Consider the following 24,480-nt stretch of genomic DNA (forward strand, 5'->3'; position numbering starts at 1 on the left):
TCCAGTTCTAACCCTGGCAACAACCGAAGCCTTTACTCTAGCTGTAACCCTAGCCCTAACTCTAGTTCTAACCAAAACTTCAGTTCTAACCCTAGCTCCAACCTGAGCTCCAATTTGAGCTCTAACCCTAGCTCCAGTTCTAACCCTGGCAACAACCTAAGCCCTTACTCTAGCTCTAACCCTAGCCCTAACTCTAGCTCTAACCCTAGCTCCAGTTCTAACCCTGGCAACAACCTAAGCCCTTACTCTAGCTCTAACCATAGCCCTAACTCTAGTTCTAACCCCAGCTCTAGCTCCAATCCTAGCTCCAACCTTGGCCTTAGCCTTAACCCTGGATAGGGTTAGAAAAAGATTGCAAATTGAGGACAACTCTCAGCAAGTCCCTCTCTCTCATATAATTACAAGGAGAGGTAGATAGATGCAGAAGAGCACAGCTAGCTTTTTCCTTTTCCCCAGGGTATGATCTCTGTATAGGGTTACAAGCCTATCACAGGCTGCATCCATGCCCTGGGTGTAAGTCAACAACTGAGTCATGTAGATTTCAGTTCTGCTGGAAGTACATTTAAATGACTGCTTTAAAAGAGTCAAAGGGGTCATTAAGGGGTTAATAAAACTGTAGAAAATTCCACGTATTGATTGCATTCCTTCTGTGATGGAAAACTATAGAAATTGAGCTCCATTCAACGTTTTTGTTTATTTTTAAGTAACTTTTTTTTTGCTTTGTGGTGTTCGTTGACTTTTTGGGGGGGATGTGCTTCAAATTTGGCGCATGTGGTTTGTCAATTTTGTACAAAATAAAAAAATAATCTTTATTCTTGTTCATTACTTCTTGCTAGAGCAAAAATTTCCATGTTTCACTAAAATGTCTCAAAAAAAGTGTCAGGCGTACATAAAATCCCAGTCGGAGGGGGAAACTGGAGCAGATTTTATTAGTGTTAGCTTGACTTATCGTCTTCGAATGCAAAAACTTCTGCTTTTGTCAATCAAGTTGAGCAACATGAGGGAAGTAAATGCATAATCTGTTTGTACATTCAGCATTGCTTAAGATTTATACAGATATATTATCACAATACATAACCTTCCCTAAAACGTTGTGCTTCTCTGCGATAATTAGCCGTTGCTTAGTAGTTAAAACCCCCTTCTGGTCAATATTTTGCATAAATGCCAAAAATTTGTCTGCAGCTGTCAGTAGAGGGAGAATGAAGAAAAAAGATCCCAGAAACAGCACCACTCTTGGCTACAGGCAGGGTCTGGTATTGCAGCTCAGTCTCACTCACATTTCTAAGGATGGAGATTCTTACATGATTGTTAGATGTTGTCTTATCGGACACTCTTCATACTGTACAAATGTAATTTCCTCATGACAGGATGAAGTCCCTAACGTGTGTCTTGTTGGCTGCCTTTGTGGCTGCATCTGTGAATGCCTCCATTGACCCAGCGCTGGATAACCACTGGAAACTATGGAAATTTACATATAACAAAGAATATAATCAAGGGGTAAGTACAGCATTGACATATAATATACCTGTTATCACATACACTATATGGAGAAAAGTATTTGCCCCCTCAACATTTCACAATCTGGAGCTTTTCTGACCTCCCATTCTACATCCTTAAACATTTACATAGAGTTGATCTCCAAAGAGTTCTGGAGTGTTCAATTATTTATACCCTTCATGAATATAGGAGACTATGGTTAAATGTAGGCATTTAATAAGCAAAAATACTCCTTGTGTCCGTCCGGCTTAATCCCACAGCTCAACAGTTCTTTGTTTCAGTGTGTTCTCCTGAGAATTACCAAAAAGTATATATTTTTCTACAGCTAGAAGACATCAAAAGGCGAATGATATGGGAGAAGAATTTAAAGTTTGTGACACTACATAACCTGGAACATGAGCTGGGAGTTCACTCATATACTGTGGGCATGAACCATCTAGCAGATATGGTAGGTATATGATGTTTATGTGGCTAGCAGTCACTCTGTGTTCTTTATATTACCGCCTAACCAGGACGGACTAAGGCAGAAACAAGCACAATCCTTATTTGAGCTTCGCACTGCTGCTACTAAGAAGTGGAGAACGATTACAGCTGAGTGACCAGAAGCTCAAAATTCTCATGGCGACACTTTTTTGTCATGAGTTTTTGTTTTTTTCTTTTCCTTTGCTGCTCTATCATAATAATAATAATAATAATAATAATAATCTTTATTTATATAGCGCCAACATATTCCGCAGCGCTTTACAGTTTAAATAGGATTAATCATTGTAAAATGTAACCCAGGTTAATACTTGTGTTAATGAACAATGGAATCATCAAAAGTACAAGGCTGATAATGCCATGCAGTGACCAAATACTACCACAATGACTGATTATTACCACCATATAGAGACAAATTATTAAAACTGCCATATGCGAACACTGAAAAAGTACCATACAGTGACTAATGCCACCATATAGTGAGTAAATAATACCACCATATAATGACCAAATACCACCACATAGTGACCGAATAATACCACCATATAGTGATGGAATAATACCACCCTATAGTGACGGAATAATACCACCGTATAGTGATGGAATAATATCACCATATAGTGACGGAATAATACCACTATATAGTGACAGAATAATACCAAAATATAGTGACAGAATAATACCACCATATAGTGACCGAATAATACCACCATATAGTGACAGAATAATACCACCATATAGTGACAGAATAATACCACCATATAGTGACCGAATAATACCACCATATAGTGACTGAATAATACCACAATATAGTGTCCAAATAACACCACCATACAGTGACCAAATAATACCACCATATATTGACGGAATAATACCACCATATAGTGACGGAATAATACCACTATATAGTGACCAAATAATACCACCATATAGTGACCGAATAATACCACCATACAGTGACCGAATAATACCACCATATAGTGACCAAATAATACCACCATATACTGACCAAATAATACCACCATATAGTGAATAAATATTACCACAATAGAGCCCACTATATAATACCATTATGCAGCAGCAAAATAATACTGTCATACAATGACAAACAAATACCACCATATAGCTACTAAATACCACCGTACAGTGACCAAAATACTCATCATGACTGATTACTACTATCATATAGGAACCACATAATGCCACCACGAATTAATAATGCTCCCATATACTAATCATGTCATATTATACAATGACTGAATAATACATCCATAGAGTGACTAATACTGCAATATACGACTAATATCACCATAGCACAAGTAAATACCACGATACAGAAAGAAAATACCACCACCATCCAGTAATCAAATCTCACAATGACTATAATAACCAAATAATATGACCAGCCAGTAACTAAATAATTCCACCATATATTGACCAATAATATCACCATACAAAATGCCACCGAAGAATGACTTAATAGCACCAGGCAGTGACTAAATAATGCCACCACAGTTACCAAATAGTGGAATACTACCATACATTGTGCTAACAAATACACCAGTGAGGGAACAGTAGGACCTTAGAGCGAATAAATACCATCACACATTGACTTATCTAATATATAAAGCTGAATGTGTGTGTGTGTGTATGTATGTATGTATGTATGTATGTCCGGGATTGGCATCTGAACCGTAGCAGCTACAGCCACAAAATTTTGCACAGTCACACGTCTGGACCCCGAGAGCGTCATAGGCTATGTTGTGAGGTGAAATTTTAACCCCGCGCTTTCCAATTCACCAAACAATTTTGCCCCTATCTACATAATGGGGAAAAAGTGAAAGGAAAAGTGTTGGAGGCGTCGCAGCTACAGGCACAAAATTTTGCACAGTCACACGTCTGGACCCTGAGAGCGTCAAAGCTATATTGTGAGGTGAAATTTTAACCCCGCGCTTTCCAAGTCACCAAACAATTTTGCCCCTATCTACATAATGGGGAAAAAATGAAAGGAAAAGTGTTGGAGGCAAATTAACAGCTGCCAGATGTGAACAAGGGGGACTTAAAGAATGACAGCGATGGCACCAAAGAGTATATACTGTACAGTTGCTAAGGTGGGGCCCCAACATGGGATAATCACACCACCACGGGGATATGAACACACACACAAAATGCGCCACACACTACCACGTGCTCGAACACATATACCACCCTCAGTGCACATTTCACCACACATACACCAACCTCGCCACATAAAAGTAGAAACACAAAAGTCGCCGCTCAAAACTCGCCACGCGCAAAACTCTCCACATGCAAAACTCGCCACACGTGCAAAACTCGCCACACGCAAAACTTGCACACGCAGAAAAATTGCCACACGCAGAAAAATTGCCACATGCACAAAAGTTGCAACACATGCAAAAGTTGCCTCACACAAAACTTGCACATACTCAAAAGGCACCACACATAAAACTCGCCACGCGCAAAACTCGCCATGCGCAAAACTTGCTGCACACAACTTGCTACACTAACCTGTCACATGCAACTCGACACACAAAAAGTTGCTACACGCATGTCGCCACACAAAACTCATCTCACAAAAGTCCCTACATGCATGTCGCCACACGCAACTCAACACACACAACTTGACACACGAAACTCGCCCTAAAACACACACAAGTCTGGTATCCTTCAAAAATAAAAATCTGATTAATAAGCAGACAAACTACAAGAGCAACAAATGTACCATATAGGAATCCGGCAGCTGTCAGTCACATGACCAGTCTATTATGTGTATGTGTGAGCTAATATATACTGCCAGGGGGTGGGCTTACTGTTGGCTGGGGATTTATCAGGCTGCCATTTTAGCTTACAAATACTGAGGTAAAAATACTGACCAAATAACGTGTGAACGAGGGCTAATACAGGAGGAGATGGCATACAGCTATATACTATATACAGGAGATGACACACAGGTATATACTATTTACAGGGGAGATGACACACAGGTATATACTATATACAGGAGGAGATGACACACAGATATATACTATATACAGGAGAGATGACACACAGGTATATACTATATAGAGGAGGAGATGACATACAGGTACATACTACATACAGGAGGAGATGACATACAGGTATATACTATATACAGGAGGAGATGACACACAGGTATATACTATATACAGGAGCAGATTACCTACAGGTATATAGTATATACAGGAGGAGATGACACAGGTATATGCTATGTATAGGAGGAGATGACATACAGGTATATACTATATACAGGAGATGACACACAGATATATACTATATATAGGTGAGATGACACACAGGTATATACTATATACAGGAGATTACATACAGGTATATCTAATATATAAAGCTGAATGTGTGTATGTATGTATGTGTGTATGTCCGGGATTGGCATCTGAACCGTCGCAGCTACAGCCACAAAATTTTGCACAGTCACACGTCTGGACCCCGAGAGCGTCATAGGCTATGTTGTGAGGTGAAATTTTAACCCCGCGCGTTCCAATTCACCAAACAATTTTGCTCCTATCTACATAATGGGGAAAAAGTGAAGGGAAAAGTGTTGGAGGAAAATTGACAGCTGCCAGATGTGAACAATGAGGACTTAAAGAATGAGAGCGATGGCGACAAAGAGTATATACCGTACAGTTGCTAAGGTGGGGCCCCGACATGGGATACTCACCACACACGGGGATATGAACACAAACACAAAATGCGCCACACACTACCACGTGCTTGAACACATATACCACCCTCAGCACACATTTCACCACACACACACACCAACCTCGCCACATAAAAGTCGAAACACAAAAGTCACCACTCAAAACTCGCTACATGCAAAACTCGCCATATGCAAAACTAGGCTCACGCAAAACTCGCCACACGTGCAAAACTCACCTCATGGAAAACTCACCTCATGCAAAACTTGCACACACAGAAAAATTGCCACATGTACAAAAGTTGCACCACATGCAAAAGTTGCCTCACACAAAACTTGCACATACTCAAAATGCACCACACATAAAACTCGCCACGCGCAAAACTCGCCATGCACAAATCTTGCTGCACACAACTTGCTACACTAACCTGTCACATGCAACTCAACACACAAAATGTTGCTACACGCATGTCGCCACACAAAACTCATCTCACAAAAGTCGCTACATGCATGTCGCCACACGCAACTCAACACACACAACTTGACACATAAAACTCGCCCTAAAACACACACAAGTCTGGTATTGTCCTTCAAAAATAAAAATCTGATTAATAAGCAAACTACAAGAGCAACAAATGTACCATATAGGAAATACGGCAGCTGTCAGTCACATGACCTGTCTATTATGTGTATGTGTGAGCTAATATATACTGCCAGGGGGGAGGGCTTCCTGTTGGCTGGGGATTTATCAGGCTGCCAATAGCAACCAATCACAGCTCAGCTTCTATTTTGCTACAGTTAATTAACCTGAGCTCTGATTGGTTAATATAGGCAACAAAGACATTCTCAGTATAACAAAGCTAATATATGTTGTGAAATGCTTCTATTTGCTTAGTTTTTGCCTTTTAATAATTACATTTCTATCTATTTGTTTTGTGGTTTTTGTGTGCAGAATAAATTTTTGTTAACACATTCTATTTTGCTAACAGCAGTCATTAACCCGGGCGAAGCCGGGTAGTACAGCTAGTATATATATATATATATATATATATATATATATACTGTATATATGTTTTCCCGAACATTTGAGCACATAAATCCATTAGATGTCGGTTTTGCAAGCTTGCGAGAAAATCTCGGCATACGGATGCCATACGGATGTCACACGGATGTCACACGGATCATTTGATGCGAGGAAATTGCATCCTCGCACTGCACACGGATCACTGTTTTTGAAACATTTGTGCGATTCTCGGCCGTGAAAAACAGACCGTTTTTTTATACGTTAAGTGTGTCCCCGGCCTTAAAGTAATTTCTGGATGGTATTTTAATAGGGTTATCAGCTGACCGTGAAGTTCCCTATTGTATCTTCTTACTATCTAGTTATAAATATAACTGAATAATATGATCATACAGTCTTAAAATAATCCCATCATACATTCATTTAACGATAACGCCATAGCGTGATTGAATAATACCGCCATACAATTCAGTGAACACGATACAGAGCTCCCCCATCTTAAAGGAATCCTCCAGCCAAAGATTTTAGGAAAGTTGGATCATGGACACCAGGTTGACCTTCTTTTATTTCCTTAGACCAGTGAGGAGGTAGAAGCCCAGCTGACTGGTTTAATAGTGCCACGACCTGCCGACAGGAAGAGCTATCTCAACAGCAAGTGGAACATTACCAGCACCTCTGCATTGCCAGACTCTGTGGATTGGAGGGCTAAAGGATGTGTCACAGAGGTGAAAAACCAGGTAAGATTATGGGACATGATACCTCCTGCTTGATAAAGGTCTGTTGACCGAAACGTCGCTGCAGGAGGCAGAATAAATGTAAGCTCCTATTTTTTCACCATCCATTGTGGCGCTGTCTTTTTGTTCTTTGTGGTCTTGATACTGGCCGGGATGGGCTCCCTGGTTTTGGACGTGCGCCCTTGTGTCCAATGAGACCTTCAATTTATATATGAAAGGGTGTGGTTTTGACTTTCTATTGTTTTCACCTCCTGATGATCTGTCCCCCATGCTTTATACTGCAGATTTGCCTATATAGAGTTTTAAAGTAAAACATTATATCGTTGTCTGGTGTCATCAACATGGAAAATTGTGTATGTATATGTATCTATATGTGTGTGTGCTTTTTTTGCCCCCTTTGCAGGGTTCCTGCGGATCCTGCTGGGCATTCAGTGCTGTCGGTGCTTTGGAGGGACAGCTGAAATTGAAGACTGGAAAACTGGTTTCACTAAGTCCTCAGAATCTCGTGGATTGCTCCTCGAAGTATGGAAATCAAGGATGTAATGGGGGTTTTATGACCAGAGCCTTTCAATACGTCATAGATAACAATGGTATAGATTCCGACGCCTCGTACCCTTATCATGCCACGGTGAGTAGATGCCAATATGGAACAGAAAAATAGACAACAGAAAATGGTTCATGTTTGGAGTACATTTCTTACTAAGCTTTTTTCGTCACGAAAAGTCTTTCTCCCCTAGCCTTGCCTCCCCTTTCCAGGCTATACCCCCTTTGCAACCACCTCGTTGGAGGAATCTACAAGAAACACTGTCCTCGAAATTCCCATAGGCCATAATTCCAATAACCACATGATATAAGGAACAATTCCCAAATATTTTAGAAATGTTTCCTAAGTGAAGCCAAAAAGTGGACCTATGATCCAATTAAATCTGGTCAGTTTTTTGTTTTCATTTTATTCCCACCTATTTCCAGAGCATAACGCTTTTTGTCTTTTTTAAATCCGCAGTATGGTTCCAGAGATAGGAGCCTTTTTATTCTGTTCTACTTTTATGGCTATTATAAAAGGGGCGTGGTTGACAGATTCTCTGGAGGGTTGTCTCTAGCCTGTTCTGCATAATTGAGCCACGCCTACATAGTAAAGGCCATAAAAAATAGCACTAGATAAAAAGGCTCATAACTCTGGAACCGTATGGCGGATTTAAAAAAAAGCAAACACAGAATACTCAGGGGAACATTGGTAATAAAATCAGAGGAAAAAAATTAACACTTTTGACCTGTTGATAGGTCGCCTTTAAGGTAGCCATAACTATCCCGGATGCGATATTTAATTGATTATAAATCCATTTTAGGCTGGAAATTGCAATTATAACCCATCTACCAAAGCGGCTTCATGTGTTAAGTACACGGAGGTGAATCCGGGAACTGAAGACAATCTGAAGCAAGCCGTAGCCAATGTTGGTCCTGTATCTGTGGCAATCGATGCCAGGCATGCGTCTTTCTATCTGTATAAGAGTGGTAAGAGGCCGCTAAGTAATAGCTGGATTATTTTGCATGATTTTCTGCCTGGCACTGATTATGGGGCGCTCTTTCAGCATGACTGATCTCTTTAAGGCTATCATAGATCAGCGGCTTTGAGCGATCATTAGCCGCATGACCTGTGGCTCGGCCAAAGTCGCCATGTTGCCCCATCCTAATTCACTACTGCGGAAAGACCTATACCAAGCAATATTTCTTCTGTAGGTGTCTATGATGATCCGACTTGCACTCAAGATGTCAACCATGGAGTTCTGGCTGTGGGATATGGAAACCTTAATGGCAAAGACTATTGGCTTATAAAAAACAGGTGAGGTCTGGCTTATAGAAGTATTTACTAAGACTATGCTGAGGAAGAATGAAACTCTCCTCAAATAGGGGCAGCACCATGACCCCATTACAGAATCCTCACCAAAAGGGAGGGAAAACAATCTGTGGGTCTTAAAGAGGTCCTGTCACTTGCCATAAATTTGCAATGATTTTGCCTGGTGTAAATTCCACTGTTCTCCTGAATCCGGTGCTGTTTTTATTTTGCTCCGGCACCTGTTCGTTCCTTAGATATAGCCTCCTATACTCTGATTATAAGGCCGAGGTCACAACTGCGAGTTCAATGCGAGAAACTCATGCGAGTCTCTCTCATCAATTCCCGACACTTCTGCCAGCACTCGGGACCAGAGCATGCGGCCACATAGCAATACATATAGCCGCACACCCTGGTCCCGAGTGCCGGCGGCAGTGGTGGGTATTGATGAGAGAGACTCGCACGAGTTTCTCGCATTGAACTAACAAGTCTGACCTCGGCCTAAACAGAAGGAATCTGATTAGTTGGTCTAATTAACTCTGACACCTTTGTTTGAATGAGGCCATTTTATAGCCTCACAGCCTTAGGGTATGTGCACACGTTGCAGATTCCATTGCAGCTTTTTCCAGGCGGATTCTGCACAATCTGCGTTTTACCTGTGGATTCTCTGTGGGTTTTCTGTGGCTTTTGTGCGGATTTTGTCCAGATTTCACTTGCGTTTTTACACCTGCAGATTCCTTTAATGGAATAGGTGTAAAACGCTGCAGAATCCACACAAAGAATTGACAAGCTGCGGAAAATAAACCGCTGCGTTTCCGCGCAGTATTTTCTGCACCATGTGCACTGCGGATTTGGTTTTCCATGGGTTTACTTGGTACTGTACAACGCATGGAAAACTGCTGCGAATCCGCAGTGTCAAATCCGCAGCCAAATCTGCAATGTGTGCACATACCCTTAGGCTTCAAGAATTAGAGGGATTGTACAAGATTAAAAAAAAACGTGACTGCTTTCTTACAAGAACAGCGACACCCCTGTTCACAGGTGGTGTCTGGTATTGCTGCTCAGAACGATAGAAATGAATAGGCTCATACATATTTCATTACCTAGAAAGAGGAGACAATGGACGAGACTCGTGCTGTGAGGGATCACATTACAGTCCGCGGAGGGAAAATTAACATGTACAGAAATGACAAAGGCAAATGAGCTGGAATATAATGGCTAACCTGTATGTCTGTTTCCCACTTTATTTCTTTTCCAGCTGGGGAGAAAGCTACGGAGATAAAGGCTACGTGTATATGGCAAGGAACCGGGGGAACATGTGCGGCATTGCGGAATATCCTTCCTACCCCCACATGTAAACCAGTCTTTATTAGCCATCAGATGTAGCTGGGGAGGTGCAGAAGCTTCGTAGTCAGACAATGTGTCATACTCCTTCTCCATTCTTGATCCAACCTATGTGGAAATTATAAAAAGAGATTTGGATCTTTTAGAATATTTGCAATTTGCCATGATGCATTTGATCTTTTATAACTACTATCTCCATACTGCAAGTCCCGCCCCTAAATTGTTGGTCATTCCCACTTGTCCTAGGATAACCATTTTTATGTAACTTAGAATAAGCCACATCTACATTTTACTTCTACCTCAAAAGTGTGACCAGGTTGATTCCCAATACAGAGAAGGGCTGATTTGCCACCAATGGCAGCGTAGCATTCATTTCACCAAAAAGCTGAGCTCTGATTGGTCGCATTGTGAATTCTTATAAATGAGGCTGCAGTGTGCTACCAGTAATAAGAAATATCGTAGCCCTGAGGCGTTATACCAGTGATGTCTGAGGATTGAACCGCACACAAAGCGGTCGAGATTTAATTTCTTTCTACCAATCAGAACTTTGCTGTAATGATGATGATTAGACGTTCTAGCCTTTACATTCATCTCTGAACTTTACGTCATTATGTAACTGAGTGATGTTTTAATAAAAATTTATATGACTTGAGCCATTGCTTATTTCTGTGGGGCACTGGTTGAGCGGTAAAAGGTGGGGTCTGGTGTTGGGGTAGATTGGGGGTCTCACAAAGGGATATTTTGAAAAACTAAGATCAAACTGAATATATTATTGAGGTTAATCAGCTCATTAACTCCAGCAGCATATCCTCTCCTTATACCTAATATTCAGTTACAGTTTTTATTTCATTATCAATACTTGTGGGGTAAATGATGCCTTGTGGGGGCATCATTCTGTGTGTGTGGTCCCCATACTCTGTTGGAAGCTGTGTGGGTCATCATATTGTGTATGTGTAATGCAGGTGTCTGGATTCAACGAGCAGAGATCACGAGGCGGAAACAGCCAGGGATGATATATTGATATTTTTATGCAACAATAACTTCTAAACAATTAGTGTTAGTACACATGTAATTTAATAATATACAGAATTATAACAGGTTATAAACAAGCTAGAAAGTCTCTCACTACTTAAAGTTAGTGGTGTGTCCAGTTTTGGGAGACACCATGTGAGTTCTCTCTGAAGCGCTGGCTCTAGCGGGGGTCACCAAGTTTTCCCACTAGGCCGCAAGTCTCTTCTTGACGCAGAGAAGTAGACCATCATACTGTGTAAAGGGACTATGGGGCAATCAATATATATATATATATATACACATACACACACATACACACAACCCCTGGCAAAAATTGTGTAATCACCGGCCTTGGAGGATGTTCATTCAGTTGTTTAATTTTGTAGAAAAAAAGCAGATCACAGACATGGCACAAAACTAAAGACATTTCAAATGGCAACTTTCTGGCTTTAAGAAACACTAAAAGAAATCAATAACAAAAAATGTGGTAGTCAGTAATGGTTCCTTTTTTTAACCAAGCATAGGGGAAAAATTATGGAATCACTCAATTCTGAGGGAAAAAAATATGGAATCTCCCTTTAAATGTTCATTCCCAAAACTAACACCTGCACCACATTAAATCTGCTCGTTAGTCTGCATTTAAAAAGGAGTGATCACACCTTGGAGAGCTGTTGCACCAAGTGGACTGACATGAATCATGGCTCCAACACGAGAGATGTCAATTGAAACGAAGGAGAGGATTATCAAACTCTTAAAAGAGGGTAAATCATCACGCAATGTTGCAAAAGATGTTGGTTGTTCATAGTCAGCTGTGCCTAAAATCTGGACCAAATACAAACAACATGGGAAGGTTGTTAAAGGCAAACATACTGGTAGACCAAAGAAGATATCAAAGCGTCAAGACCGGAAACTTAAAGCAACATATCTCCAAAACAGGAAATGCACAGCAAAACAAATGAGGAACGAATGGGAGGTGTTATGACCTGGTGGTTAAGAGGCCACACTGATATGACCTGGTGGCTAAAACGCAACATGGGACGAGCTCTGAGGAGGTGGTATCTCTACTGACCGCAGTCCCTAATCCTAACAACAACACTAGTAATAGCCGTGGGATGTTCCTGACTCTCCCTAGACACCTCTTCACAACCTAAGAATTAACTACCCCTAAAGAAGGAAATAGAAAGCTATCTTGCCTCAGAGAAAACCCCAAAAGGAAAGATAGCCCCCCACAAATATTGACTGTGAGTGGAGAGGGAAATGACGTACACAGTAATGAAATCAGATTCAGCAAAGGAGGCCAATACTAAACTTGATAGACAGAGAGAAAAGGATACTGTGCGGTCAGTATTAAAAAACTACAAAAATCCACGCAGAGGTTACAAAAATGAACTCCACACTGACTCACGGTGTGGAGGGGCAAATCTGCTACCCCAGAGCTTCCAGCTAGCCTGAATATGACATAGTGACAAGCTGGACAAAAAGAGAAATATTTGCAAAGCAATAGAGTCCAAAACAAATGGACAAACAAGAACTAGCAGAAACTTATCTTTTGCTGACAAGGACAGGCCATATGAGAATTCCAAGGAGCGAACCAAATCCAACCTAAGACATTGACAGCTGGCATGAACTAAAGCCCAGAGCAGGTTTAAATAACAAACCCAGGTAAGGGGATTAGTGAAGGCAGCTGCTACAGCTACCTAACGGAGTAGCAGTTCCACTCGAAACCACCAGAGGGAGCCCAAGGGCAGAACCCACAAAAATACCATTAGCAACCACAGGAGGGAGCTCCAGAATGGAATTCACAACAGTACCCCCCCTTGAGGAGGGGTCACTGAACCCTCACAGAGCTCCCAGGCCGATCAGGACGAGCCAAATGGAAAGCACGAACCAAATCGGCAGCATGAACATCGGAGGAAACAACCCAAGAATTATCCTCCTGGCCATAACCCTTCCACTTGACCAGATACTGAAGCTTCCGTCTCGAAAGACGAGAATCCAAAATCTTCTCCACCACATATTCCAATTCCCCCTCAACCAACACCGGAGCAGGAGGATCAACGGAGGGAACCATAGGTACCACATATCTCCGCAACAAGGATCTATGGAACACATTATGAATGGAAAAAGAAGCTGGAAGGGCCAAACGAAAAGACACCGGATTGATAATTTCAGAAATCTTATAAGGCCCAATAAAGCGAGGCTTGAACTTAGGGGAAGAAACCTTCATAGGAACATGACGAGAAGACAACCAGACCAAATCCCCAACACGAAGCCGAGGACCAACACACCGACGACGGTTAGCAAAACGTTGAGCCTTTTCCTGAGATAACGTCAAATTGTCCACCACATGAGTCCAAATTTGCTGCAACCTGTCCACCACAGAATCCACACCAGGACAGTCAGAAGGCTCAAGCTGCCCTGAAGAAAAACGAGGATGAAAACCAAAGTTACAAAAGAAAGGCGAAACCAAGGTAGCAGAACTAGCCCGATTATTAAGGGCAAACTCGGCCAACGGCAAAAAGGTCACCCAATCATCCTGATCAGCAGACACGAAGCATCTCAAATAGGTTTCCAAGGTCTGATTGGTTCGCTCTGTTTGGACATTTGTCTGAGGATGGAATGCTGAAGAAAAAGACAAATCAATGCCCATTCTAGCACAAAAGGACCGCCAAAACCTAGAAACAAACTGGGAACCTCTGTCAGACACAATATTCTCCGGAATACCATGCAAACGAACCACATGCTGAAAAAATAATGGAACCAAATCAGAGGAGGAAGGCAACTTAGGCAACGGTACCAAATGGACCATCTTAGAAAACCGGTCACAAACCACCCAGATGACAGACATCCTCTGAGAAACAGGAAGATCTGAAATAAAATCCATGGAAATATGCGTCCAGGGCCTCTCAGGAATAGGCAAAGGCAAAAGCAACCCACTGGCACGGGAACAGCAATGCTTAGCCCGAGCACAGGTCCCACAGGACTGCACAAACGAACGCACATCCCGCGACAAGGAAGGCCACCAAAAGGACCTAGCCACCAAATCTCTGGTACCGAAAATCCCAGGGTGACTAGCCAACACCGAACAATGAACCTCAGAAATTACCCTGCTAGTCCATCTATCAGGAACAAACAGTTTCCCCACTGGACAGCGGTCAGGTTTATCAGCCTGAAACTCCTGAAGTACCAGCCGCAAATCAGGGGAGATGGCAGAAAGAATCACCCCCTCCTTGAGGATCCCAGCCGGCTCAAAAACTCCCGGAGAATCAGGCAAAAAACTCCTAGAAAGGGCATCAGCCTTCACATTCTTAGATCCCGGAATATACGAGACCACGAAATCAAAACGTGAGAAAAACAGAGACCACCGAGCCTGTCTAGGATTCAACCGCTTAGCAGACTCGAGGTAAATCAAATTTTTATGATCAGTCAAGACCACCACGCGATGCTTGGCTCCCTCTAGTCAATGTCGCCACTCCTCAAATGCCCACTTCATAGCCAACAACTCCCGATTGCCGACATCATAATTACGCTCAGCAGGCGAAAACTTTCTGGAGAAGAAAGCACATGGTTTCATCAAAGAGCCATCAGAATTTCTCTGAGACAAAACGGCCCCTGCCCCAATCTCAGAAGCATCAACCTCGACCTGAAAAGGGAGAGAAACATCTGGCTGACGCAACACAGGGGCAGAAGTAAAACGACGTTTAAGCTCCTGAAAGGCCTCAACAGCCGCAGAGGACCAATTCATCACATCAGCGCCTTTCTTCGTCAAATCGGTCAGAGGCTTCACCACACTAGAAAAATTAGCAATAAAGCGGCGATAAAAATTAGCAAAGCCTAAAAATTTTTGAAGGCTCTTTACAGATGTGGGTTGAGTCCAATCATGAATGGCCTGGACCTTAACAGGGTCCATTTCAATAGCCGAGGGAGAAAAAATGAAACCCAAAAAAGAAACTTTCTGAACTCCAAAGAGGCACTTAGACCCCTTCACAAACAACGCATTAGCACGAAGGACCTGAAATACCATCCTAACCTGCTTCACATGAGACTCCCAATCATCGGAAAAAAACAAAATATCATCCAAATACACAATCATGAATTTATCCAGGTAATTCCGGAAGATATCATGCATAAAGGACTGAAATACCGATGGAGCATTAGAGAGCCCGAATGGCATCACAAGATATTCAAAATGGCCTTCGGGCGTATTAAATGCTGTTTTCCATTCATCACCTTGTTTAATACGCACGAGATTATACGCCCCTCGAAGGTCGATTTTAGTAAACCAACTGGCACCCTTAATCCGAGCAAACAAATCAAAAAGTAAAGGTAAAGGGTACTGGAATTTGACCGTGACCTTATTGAGAAGGCGATAATCTATACAGGGTCTCAAGGAACCATCCTTCTTGGCAACAACAAAAATCCCGCTCCCAACGGTGACGAAGACGGGCGAATATGCCCCTTCTCCAAGGACTCCTTTACATAACTCCGCATAGCGGCATGCTCTGGCACAGACAGATTGAAAAGTCGGCTCTTAGGGAACTTACAGCCAGGAATCAAATTAATGGCACAATCGCAGTCCCTATGAGGAGGCAGGGAACTGGACTTGGGCTCATCAAATATATCCTGGAAATCCAACAAAAACTCAGGAACTTCAGAAGAAGGGGACGAGGAAATGGACATCAAAGGAATATCACTATGTATCCCCTGACAACCCCAACCAGTTACAGACATAGATCTTCAATCCAGCACTGGATTATGTACCTGTAACCATGGAAAACCCAGCACAACAACATCATGCAAATTATGCAACACCAAAAAGCGAATATTTTCCTGATGTGCTGGAGTCATGTGCATGGTCAACTGTGTCCAGTACTGAGGTTTATTCTTGGCCAATGGCGTAGCATCAATCCCCCTTAAGGGAATAGGGCTCCGCAAAGGCTCCAAGGAAAAACCACAGCGCTTGGCAAATTCTAAGTCCATTAAGTTCAGCGCAGCGGCAGAATCCACAAATGCCATAACAGAAAAGGACGACAATGAGCAAATCAGGGTAACAGACAAAAGAAATTTAGGCTGTACAGTACTAATGGTAACAGACCTAGGGACCCTCTTAGTACGCTTAGGGCAATCAGAAATAGTATGAGCAGAATCACCACAGTAAAAGCACAGGCCATTCTGACGTCTGAATTTCTGCCTTTCTGCTCTAGTCAAAATCCTATCACATTGCATAGGCTCAGGACTCTGCTCAGAGGACACTGCCATATGGTGCACAACCTTGCGCTCGCGCAGGCGCCGATCAATCTGAATGGCCAAAGACATAGACTCATTCAGACCAGCAGGCGTAGGAAACCCCACCATAACATCTTTAAGGGCTTCAGAAAGACCCTTTCTGAAAATCGCTGCCAGGGCATACTCATTCCATTTTGTGAGCATAGACCACTTTCTAAATTTCTGGCAGTATACTTCTGCTGCTTCCTGACCCTGACACAGAGCCAGCAAAGTTTTTTCTGCCTGATCCACAGAATTAGGCTCGTCATACAGCAGTCCGAGCGCTTGAAAAAATGCGTCAATATTGAGCAATGCAGGATTTCCTGGCTCAAGGGAGAATGCCCAGTCCTGCGGGTCGCCACGCAGCAAAGAAATAACAATCTTCACCTGCTGAATGGGGTCACCAGAGGAACGGGGTCTCAGAGCAAAAAACAATCTGCAATTATTTTTAAAGTTCAAAAATTTAGATCTATCCCCAGAAAATAAATCAGGAACAGGCATTCTAGGCTCCAATACCGGAGTCTGGACAACATAATCTTGGATACTCTGTACCCTTGCAGCGAGTTGATCCATGCGCAAGGACAGACCCTGAACCTCCATATCAGCACCAAAATCCTGAACCACCCAGAGATTAAGGGGAAAAAAAGACAAAACAAGCTACAAAGGAAAAAAAAATGGCTCAGAACTTTCTTTTCCCTCTTTTGAGATGCATTTAACACATTGTGGGCTAGCTGTACTGTTATGACCTGGTGGTTAAGAGGCCACACTGATATGACCTGGTGGCTAAAACGCAACATGGGACAAGCTCTGAGGAGGTGGTATCTCTACTGACCGCAGTCACTAATCCTAACAACAACACTAGTAATAGCCGTGGGATGTTCCTGACTCTCCCTAGACACCTCTTCACAGCCTAAGAACTAACTACCCCTAGAGAAGGAAATAGAAAGCTATCTTGCCTCAGAGAAAACCCCCAAAAGGAAAGATAGCCCCCCACAAATATTGACTGTGAGTGGAGAGGGAAATGACGTACACAGAAATGAAATCAGATTCAGCAAAGGAGGCCAATACTAAACTTGATAGACAGAGAGAAAAGGATACTGTGCGGTCAGTATTAAAAAACTACAAAAATCCACGCAGAGGTTACAAAAATGAACTCCACACCGACTCACGGTGTGGAGGGGCAAATCTGCTACCCCAGAGCTTCCAGCTAGCCTGAATATGACATAGTGACAAGCTGGACAAAAAGAGAAATATTTGCAAAGCAATAGAGTCCAAAACAAATGGACAAACAAGAACTAGCAGAAACTTATCTTTTGCTGACAAGGACAGGCCATATGAGAATTCCAAGGAGAGAACCAAATCCAACCTAAGACATTGACAGCTGGCATGAACTAAAGCCCAGAGCAGGTTTAAATAACAAACCCAGGCAAGGGGATTAGTGAAGGCAGCTGCTACAGCTACCTAACGGAGCAGCAGTTCCACTCGAAACCACCAGAGGGAGCCCAAGGGCAGAACCCACAAAAATACCATTAGCAACCACAGGAGGGAGCTCCAGAACGGAATTCCCAACAGGGAGGAAACTGGAGTAAACATCTGTGACCGAACTGTAATAAACCGCCTAAAGGAAATGGGATTTACATACAGAAAAGCTAAACGAAAGCCATCATTAACACCTAAACAGAAAAAAACAAGGTTACAATGGGCTAAAGAAAAGCAATCGTGGACTGTGAATGACTGGATGAAAGTCATATTCAGTGATGAATGGCAAATCTGCATTGGGCAAGGTGTTGATGCTGGAACTTTTGTTTGGTTCCATTCCAATGAGATTTATAAAGATGACTGCCTGAAGAGAACATGCAAATTTCTTCAGTCATTGATGATATGCGGCTGCATGTCAGGTAAAGGCACTGGGGAGATGGCTGTCATTACATCTTCAACAAATGCACAAGTTTATGTTGATATTTTGGACACTTTTCTTATCCCATCAATTGAAAGGATGTTTGGGGATGATAAAATCATTTTTCAAGATGATAATGCATCCTGCCATAGAGCAAAAACTGTGAAAACATTCCTTGAAAAAAGACACATAAGGTCAATGTCCTGGCCTGCAAATAGTCCGGATCTCAATCCAATTGAAAATCTTTGGTGGAAGTTGAAGAAAATGGTCCATGACAAGGCTCCAACCTGCAAAGCTGATCTGGTAACAGCAATCAGAGAAAGGTGGAGCCAGATTGATGAACAGTACTGTTTGACACTCATTAAGTCCATGCCTCAGAGTCTGCAAGCTGTTATAAAAGCCAGAGGTGGTGCAACAAAATACTAGTGATGTGTTGGGGTGTTTTTTTGGTTGTTTGTTTTTCATGATTCCATAATTTCCCTCAGAATTGAGTGATTCCATAATTTATTTCCTTATGCTTGGTTAAAAAAAGTAACCATTACTGACTACCACATTTTTTGTTCTTGATTTCTTTTAGTGTTTCTTAAAGCCAGAAAGTTGCCATTTGAAATGACTTTGGTTTTGTGCCATGTCTGTGATCTGCTTTTTTTCTACAAAATTGAACAACTGAATGAATATCCTCCAAGGCCGGTGATTACAGTGTCGTATCCAGGGGGGGGCAGCCGGGGCATGTGCCCCTGGTGCAGCCGACAGGGGGGCGCCAGCGGGCCGCCTGATGATGTGGCGGTCCAAGGAGGCTCCTCGTCGGCGGCAGAATGCCGCCCCCACACTGAGATAGTCCCGTTCTCTAAGCCGTCAAATTGACAGCAGGCTCAGAGAAAGTGCTGCGCGTGGAATCCCAAGTGTCAGCAGCGTAACTACCGCGGTCGCAGGTGGGACTGCACTAGTCCCGAAGCAGAGCCCCTCCACCGCAGAGAGCCGCACACCACAACTATGGCTGCTGTTGCTCTGTGCACAGGACCTAAGATGAGGTCACAGGAGGGGAGGAGTCAAAGTCACATGATCGGGATGGGAGGACCTCTGTGTAGTGCAGGACTCTGCTGGTTTTCATGGTGCTGGACGAGGGTAAGGTTTTGTGTGGGGTCAGGAGTGGTTTGTGTGGATGTAGCAGAGCCGTGTGTGTATGAGGTGTACGGAGCGAAAGCCGCATGTGCAAGGTGTATGGAGTAGAGCTGGGTGTGTACGGAGCGGAGCCGTGTGTGTACGAGGCGTACAGAGCGGAGCCGTGTGTGCAAGGTGTATGGAGCGGAGCTGGGTGTGTACGGAGCGGAGCCGTGTGTGTACGAGGTGTACAGAGCGGAGCCGTGTGGGCAAGGTGTATGGAGCGGAGCTGGGTGTGTACGAGGTGTACAGAGCGGAGCCGTGTGTGCAAGGTGTATGGAGCGGAGCTGGGTGTGTACGAGGTGTGCGGAGCGGAAGCCGTGTGTGCAAGGTGTATGGAGCGGAGCTGGGTGTGTACGAGGTGTACGGAGCGGAGCCGTGTGTGCAAGGTGTACGGAGCTCAGCCGCGTGTGTAGGAGTAACTAGGTGTGGCCATTATACTGTACGCAATATGTGTGTGTGTTTGTGCGTGTATGCGTAGAGCTGCGGGTGAATGTGTAGAGAGGTAAATGGTTTTGCATGAGTGTGTACGGGGAGGAGAGGCGATGGCAATGATGGGGCTGACGGGGAGAGTGCAATAATTGGCATGGAGGGAGAGGAGGAAATGATGGATGTGGTGGAATGGGCAATTATGGAGGTGGAATAGGCAATGATGGGGGGAGGAAATGATGGAGGTGGTGGAATGGGCAATGATGGAGGTGGAAATTGGAATGGTCGATGGTGGTGGGGGGAGAATGCAATGATGGTGGGGAGGAGGAAATCATGGAGGTGGTGGAAAGGGCAATAATGAGGGGGGAAGAAATTATGGACGTGGTAGAATGGACAAGGATGGTGGTGGTGGAAAGCACACTGATGATATTGGAGTGGGAGAAAATGATGGAGGTGGTGGAATGGGCAAGTATGGTGATGGCGGCGGAAAGGACAATGATGATCGTGGTGGAAAGGGCAATGATGGGGATGGTGGGGGAAGAGAAAATGATGGATATGGTGGAAAAGACAAAGGAGGAAATGATTGAGGTGGGGGAATGGGAAATTATGGGGTGGTGGGGGAGAAAGCAATGATAGTGGTGGTGGAGAAGGCGAAGATGGAGGTGGTGAAGAGAGCAATGATGGGGTGGGGTAGAGGAAAATAATAGGCATATATGAGGAAATCGTACAGGAGAATGGGGGGCATGTATGGGCAATGGGGGGCATGTATGAGGAAACAGTACAGGGGGATGGGTGCAGACAGTATGGGGAGCGAATGGGGGAATGTATGCGGGCACAGTATGAGTAGCGATGTGAAAAATGCATGTTTACAGAGTACGGGGAGTGAGGGTGATGGGATGTGTGCAGACACAATGGGGAGTCAGGTGAGCAGGCAGTATAGAAAGTGAGGGGGTAAATATATGAGGAGACAGTATGGTGAACAGGAGGGATGTGAGAGGAGACAGTATGAGGAGGGAGGGGAATAGTGTGAGGAGACAGTATGGGGGGAGAAAAGTGATTGGGCATAGAATAGAAACTGAGTAGTGGGGGCGTAGCATGGAGGGACAGTGTAAGGGCACAGCCAGGAGAGGAGAGTATACCAAGGAGGGGGAGTGTGATGAGAGAGTACAGCATAAATACTGGGCCCTATAGGGGGACACAGTGTGAGAGGACAGTGTGAAGAGGGGTCCGGTATGGAAAGGAGAGGTCAGTGTGAAGAGCATGTGCAGCGCCCCAGAGTCCTGGTCGTTGCAGTACTGATGCTCCGCCGCTAAGGGGGGCTATGGTACGTCTGATAGCACTGAAGGAGTTCACCTGACCAGGTATCACAGACACCAATACACTTCACAGTCTGGCCTCCAGGGGGAGCTAAGGGTGCTATGTATTAGGCCACTCCTCACAGTCTGGTAAAACTGGGGGTTAGATAGGAAGTTAGAGAGAAGCTGACTGGGAATCGAACAGGCAACATCCTGTGGCAGGGGGTGTTGCGGGGAGAGACTCAGGGGGGTCCCCGTCAGGGGTGGGATCCTGATGGAGGCCTAGCGAACTGAGAGAACGTTACGGGACCGCGCCTGCACCTGATCGCGGCGGTACCCTAAGAAAGGACAAGAAGCAAGGTTTATTGTGCTGAGTGAGAAACGAGATCAACGCAACAAGGAGAAATACCAGTAGGAGTCATGCTGTAAGACGAGGCAACATCCTACTGAGGCGCGTAGCCGGTGGCCGGAACGCCGAGGAAGTACTACGCTCCAAGCAATACTTCAAACCTACGGCAGGACAGTCAGCTATAGGCGGGCTGTCTCACACAAATCACCTACGAAGACACAGGGGGCAACAACAGGAGAAGGGGCGACACTAGGGTCCAGGAAGAGCTCCGAGCCTACCCATCATACGGGTGCGTCCTAGCCATATCATCTGGGGGACGAAGAAGAACATCAGAATCGAGTTGTGAGGGAACTTCAGAAACAGACACAACAGTTGTGGGGACTATCCCGTAAGCACAGCAGGGGAGGACCACAACACACAAGCGCTAGAAGGTAGGCACAGATTTCCACCTGCAAAGGGAACTCTGGAGGTGCCATCGGACCGGCCGGACTTGCGCAGCACGGTTAACCGTATTCCGGACTGAGGATCCTGAAGCCTTCAGTAAAGAGGTAAAGAGACTGCAACCTGGTGTCCTCGTTATTTACTGCCACCTGCACCGCACCATTACATCACCCCCACCAACACCTTCATTGTACGCCCCTCAGCAGGGTCACGGACCGGGTCTAGCCACCATGACAATCCCAGAGCAGAGACTCAGAGGCCCGGTACCGGGTACCCCTCGGCCCTGCGGCAGTGGGGGCGCTACACATGTACCATAAGAGGGACAGTGTGGGGGTCATATTTTGTGCAGACAATATAGTGAGGGGCAATTTTTTATTCAGGAGCATTATAATGACACTTGTATCTTTAAGGGCATCATGTAGAGATTTTATGCAAAAGAGCGGAGAAGATGGAAGTCTGCAGAGACGGCTGTAGATGAGAAAACTCATCATGGGATCTGGACAAGATGAAGAAAAGAAGGAGAATGACTCCAGAGACGACGTCATCTATACGGTACCTGGATGTAAATGTTATTTGTGATACTGACTAACTCATGTTTTTATTTATGTTAGGAGCATTAAAGGGGATGTCCAGGTTTGTGATGAGTCTGCAGTCATTCTTTGTGACTGCAGACTTCTGACTTCTCACAGTGCGCACTGCACGCTGTCAGGATTCTCTCGTGCTGGCGATTTACATACATGCAGTCACGTGCTGACTAGGCATGTGTGGCCCCACTCTATGAAAATGAACTGAGTGAGGCCGGGCACATCTGGTCGGAATGTGTGGTCAGAAGTATACAAATCACATGCTTGTGCTGACATGACTGTCCACCGGCAAGGGAGAATCCTAAAAGTGTGCAGTGCATGCGTTGTGAGAATTCAGAAGCTGGGATGTCAGGATTCAGCTCTGCAGGTTCCAGTAGTCGTCACATGGACACTTCACTCATATGTGATTTTCATACTTATGGTCCTGTGACAACGAGCTTCTCTTCCTGCTTCTCTCAGTTTTTCACTGAATATTGAGAGCATTAAGGAGAGCGGCTCGTGGGTACATGACTAAAGGTACCTTCACACTTAACAACTTTACAACGAGAACGACAACGATCCGTGACGTTGCAGCGTCCTGGATAGCGATCTTGTTGAGTTTGACACGCAGCAGCGATCTGGATCCCGCTGTGATATCACTGGTCGGAGCTAGAAGTCCAGAACTTTATTTGGTCGTCAGATCGGCGTGTATTGTCGTGTTTGACAGCAAAAGCAACGATGCCTGCAATGTTTCTTCATGGAGCGAACTGGGTGATTACATAATTTTTTCCAGGGGTTGTATATCTAATATATAAAGCTGAATGTGTGTGTGTATGTATGTGTGTGTGTGTATGTCCGGGATTGGCATCTGCACCGTCGCAGGTACAGCCACAAAATTTTGCACACTCACACGTCTGGACCCCGAGAGCGTCATAGGCTATGTTGTGAGGCTAAATTTTAACCCCGCGCATTCCAATTCACCAAAAAATATTGCCCCTATCTACATAATGGGGAAAAAGTGAAAGGAAAAGTGTTGGAGGCAAACTGACAGCCAGGAGGAGATGGCATACTGGTATATACTATATACAGGGGAGATGATATACAGCTATATATTATATGCAGGAGGAGATGACATACAGGTATATACTATATACAGGGGAGATGACATACACGTATATCTAATATATAAAGCTGAATGTGTGTGTGTATGTCCGGGATTGGCATCTGCACCGTCGCAGGTACAGCCACAAAATTTTGCACAGTCACACGTCTGGACGCCGAGAGCGTCATAGGCTATGTTGTGAGGCGAAATTTTAACCCCGTGCATTCCAATTCACCAAACAATTTTGCCCCTATCTACATAATGGGGAAAAAGTGAAAGGAAAAGTGTTGGAGGCAAATTGACAGCTGCCAGATGTGAACAAGGGGGACTTAAAGAGTGAGAGCGATGGCGCCAAAGAGTATA

General features: G+C 44.1%; 1 protein-coding gene across 1 annotated transcript in view; it reads left to right on the forward strand.

The window, feature by feature from the left end:
• CTSS (cathepsin S) overlaps positions 1–11,256 on the forward strand; it is a 40,060-nt gene extending 28,804 nt beyond the window's left edge. The window contains exons 2-8 of the mRNA XM_077257809.1: positions 1,368–1,497; positions 1,823–1,945; positions 7,271–7,432; positions 7,833–8,057; positions 8,776–8,941; positions 9,167–9,269; positions 10,519–11,256. Coding sequence (XP_077113924.1) covers positions 1,369–1,497; positions 1,823–1,945; positions 7,271–7,432; positions 7,833–8,057; positions 8,776–8,941; positions 9,167–9,269; positions 10,519–10,618 — 1,008 coding nt within the window. The 5' untranslated portion in view covers position 1,368 and the 3' untranslated portion in view covers positions 10,619–11,256. The remainder of the gene's footprint in view (positions 1–1,367; positions 1,498–1,822; positions 1,946–7,270; positions 7,433–7,832; positions 8,058–8,775; positions 8,942–9,166; positions 9,270–10,518) is intronic.
• Positions 11,257–24,480: the final 13,224 nt, after the last annotated feature.

Source organism: Ranitomeya variabilis, chromosome 1 (genome assembly GCF_051348905.1).
Source record: "Ranitomeya variabilis isolate aRanVar5 chromosome 1, aRanVar5.hap1, whole genome shotgun sequence".
Lineage (NCBI taxonomy): Eukaryota > Metazoa > Chordata > Amphibia > Anura > Dendrobatidae > Ranitomeya > Ranitomeya variabilis.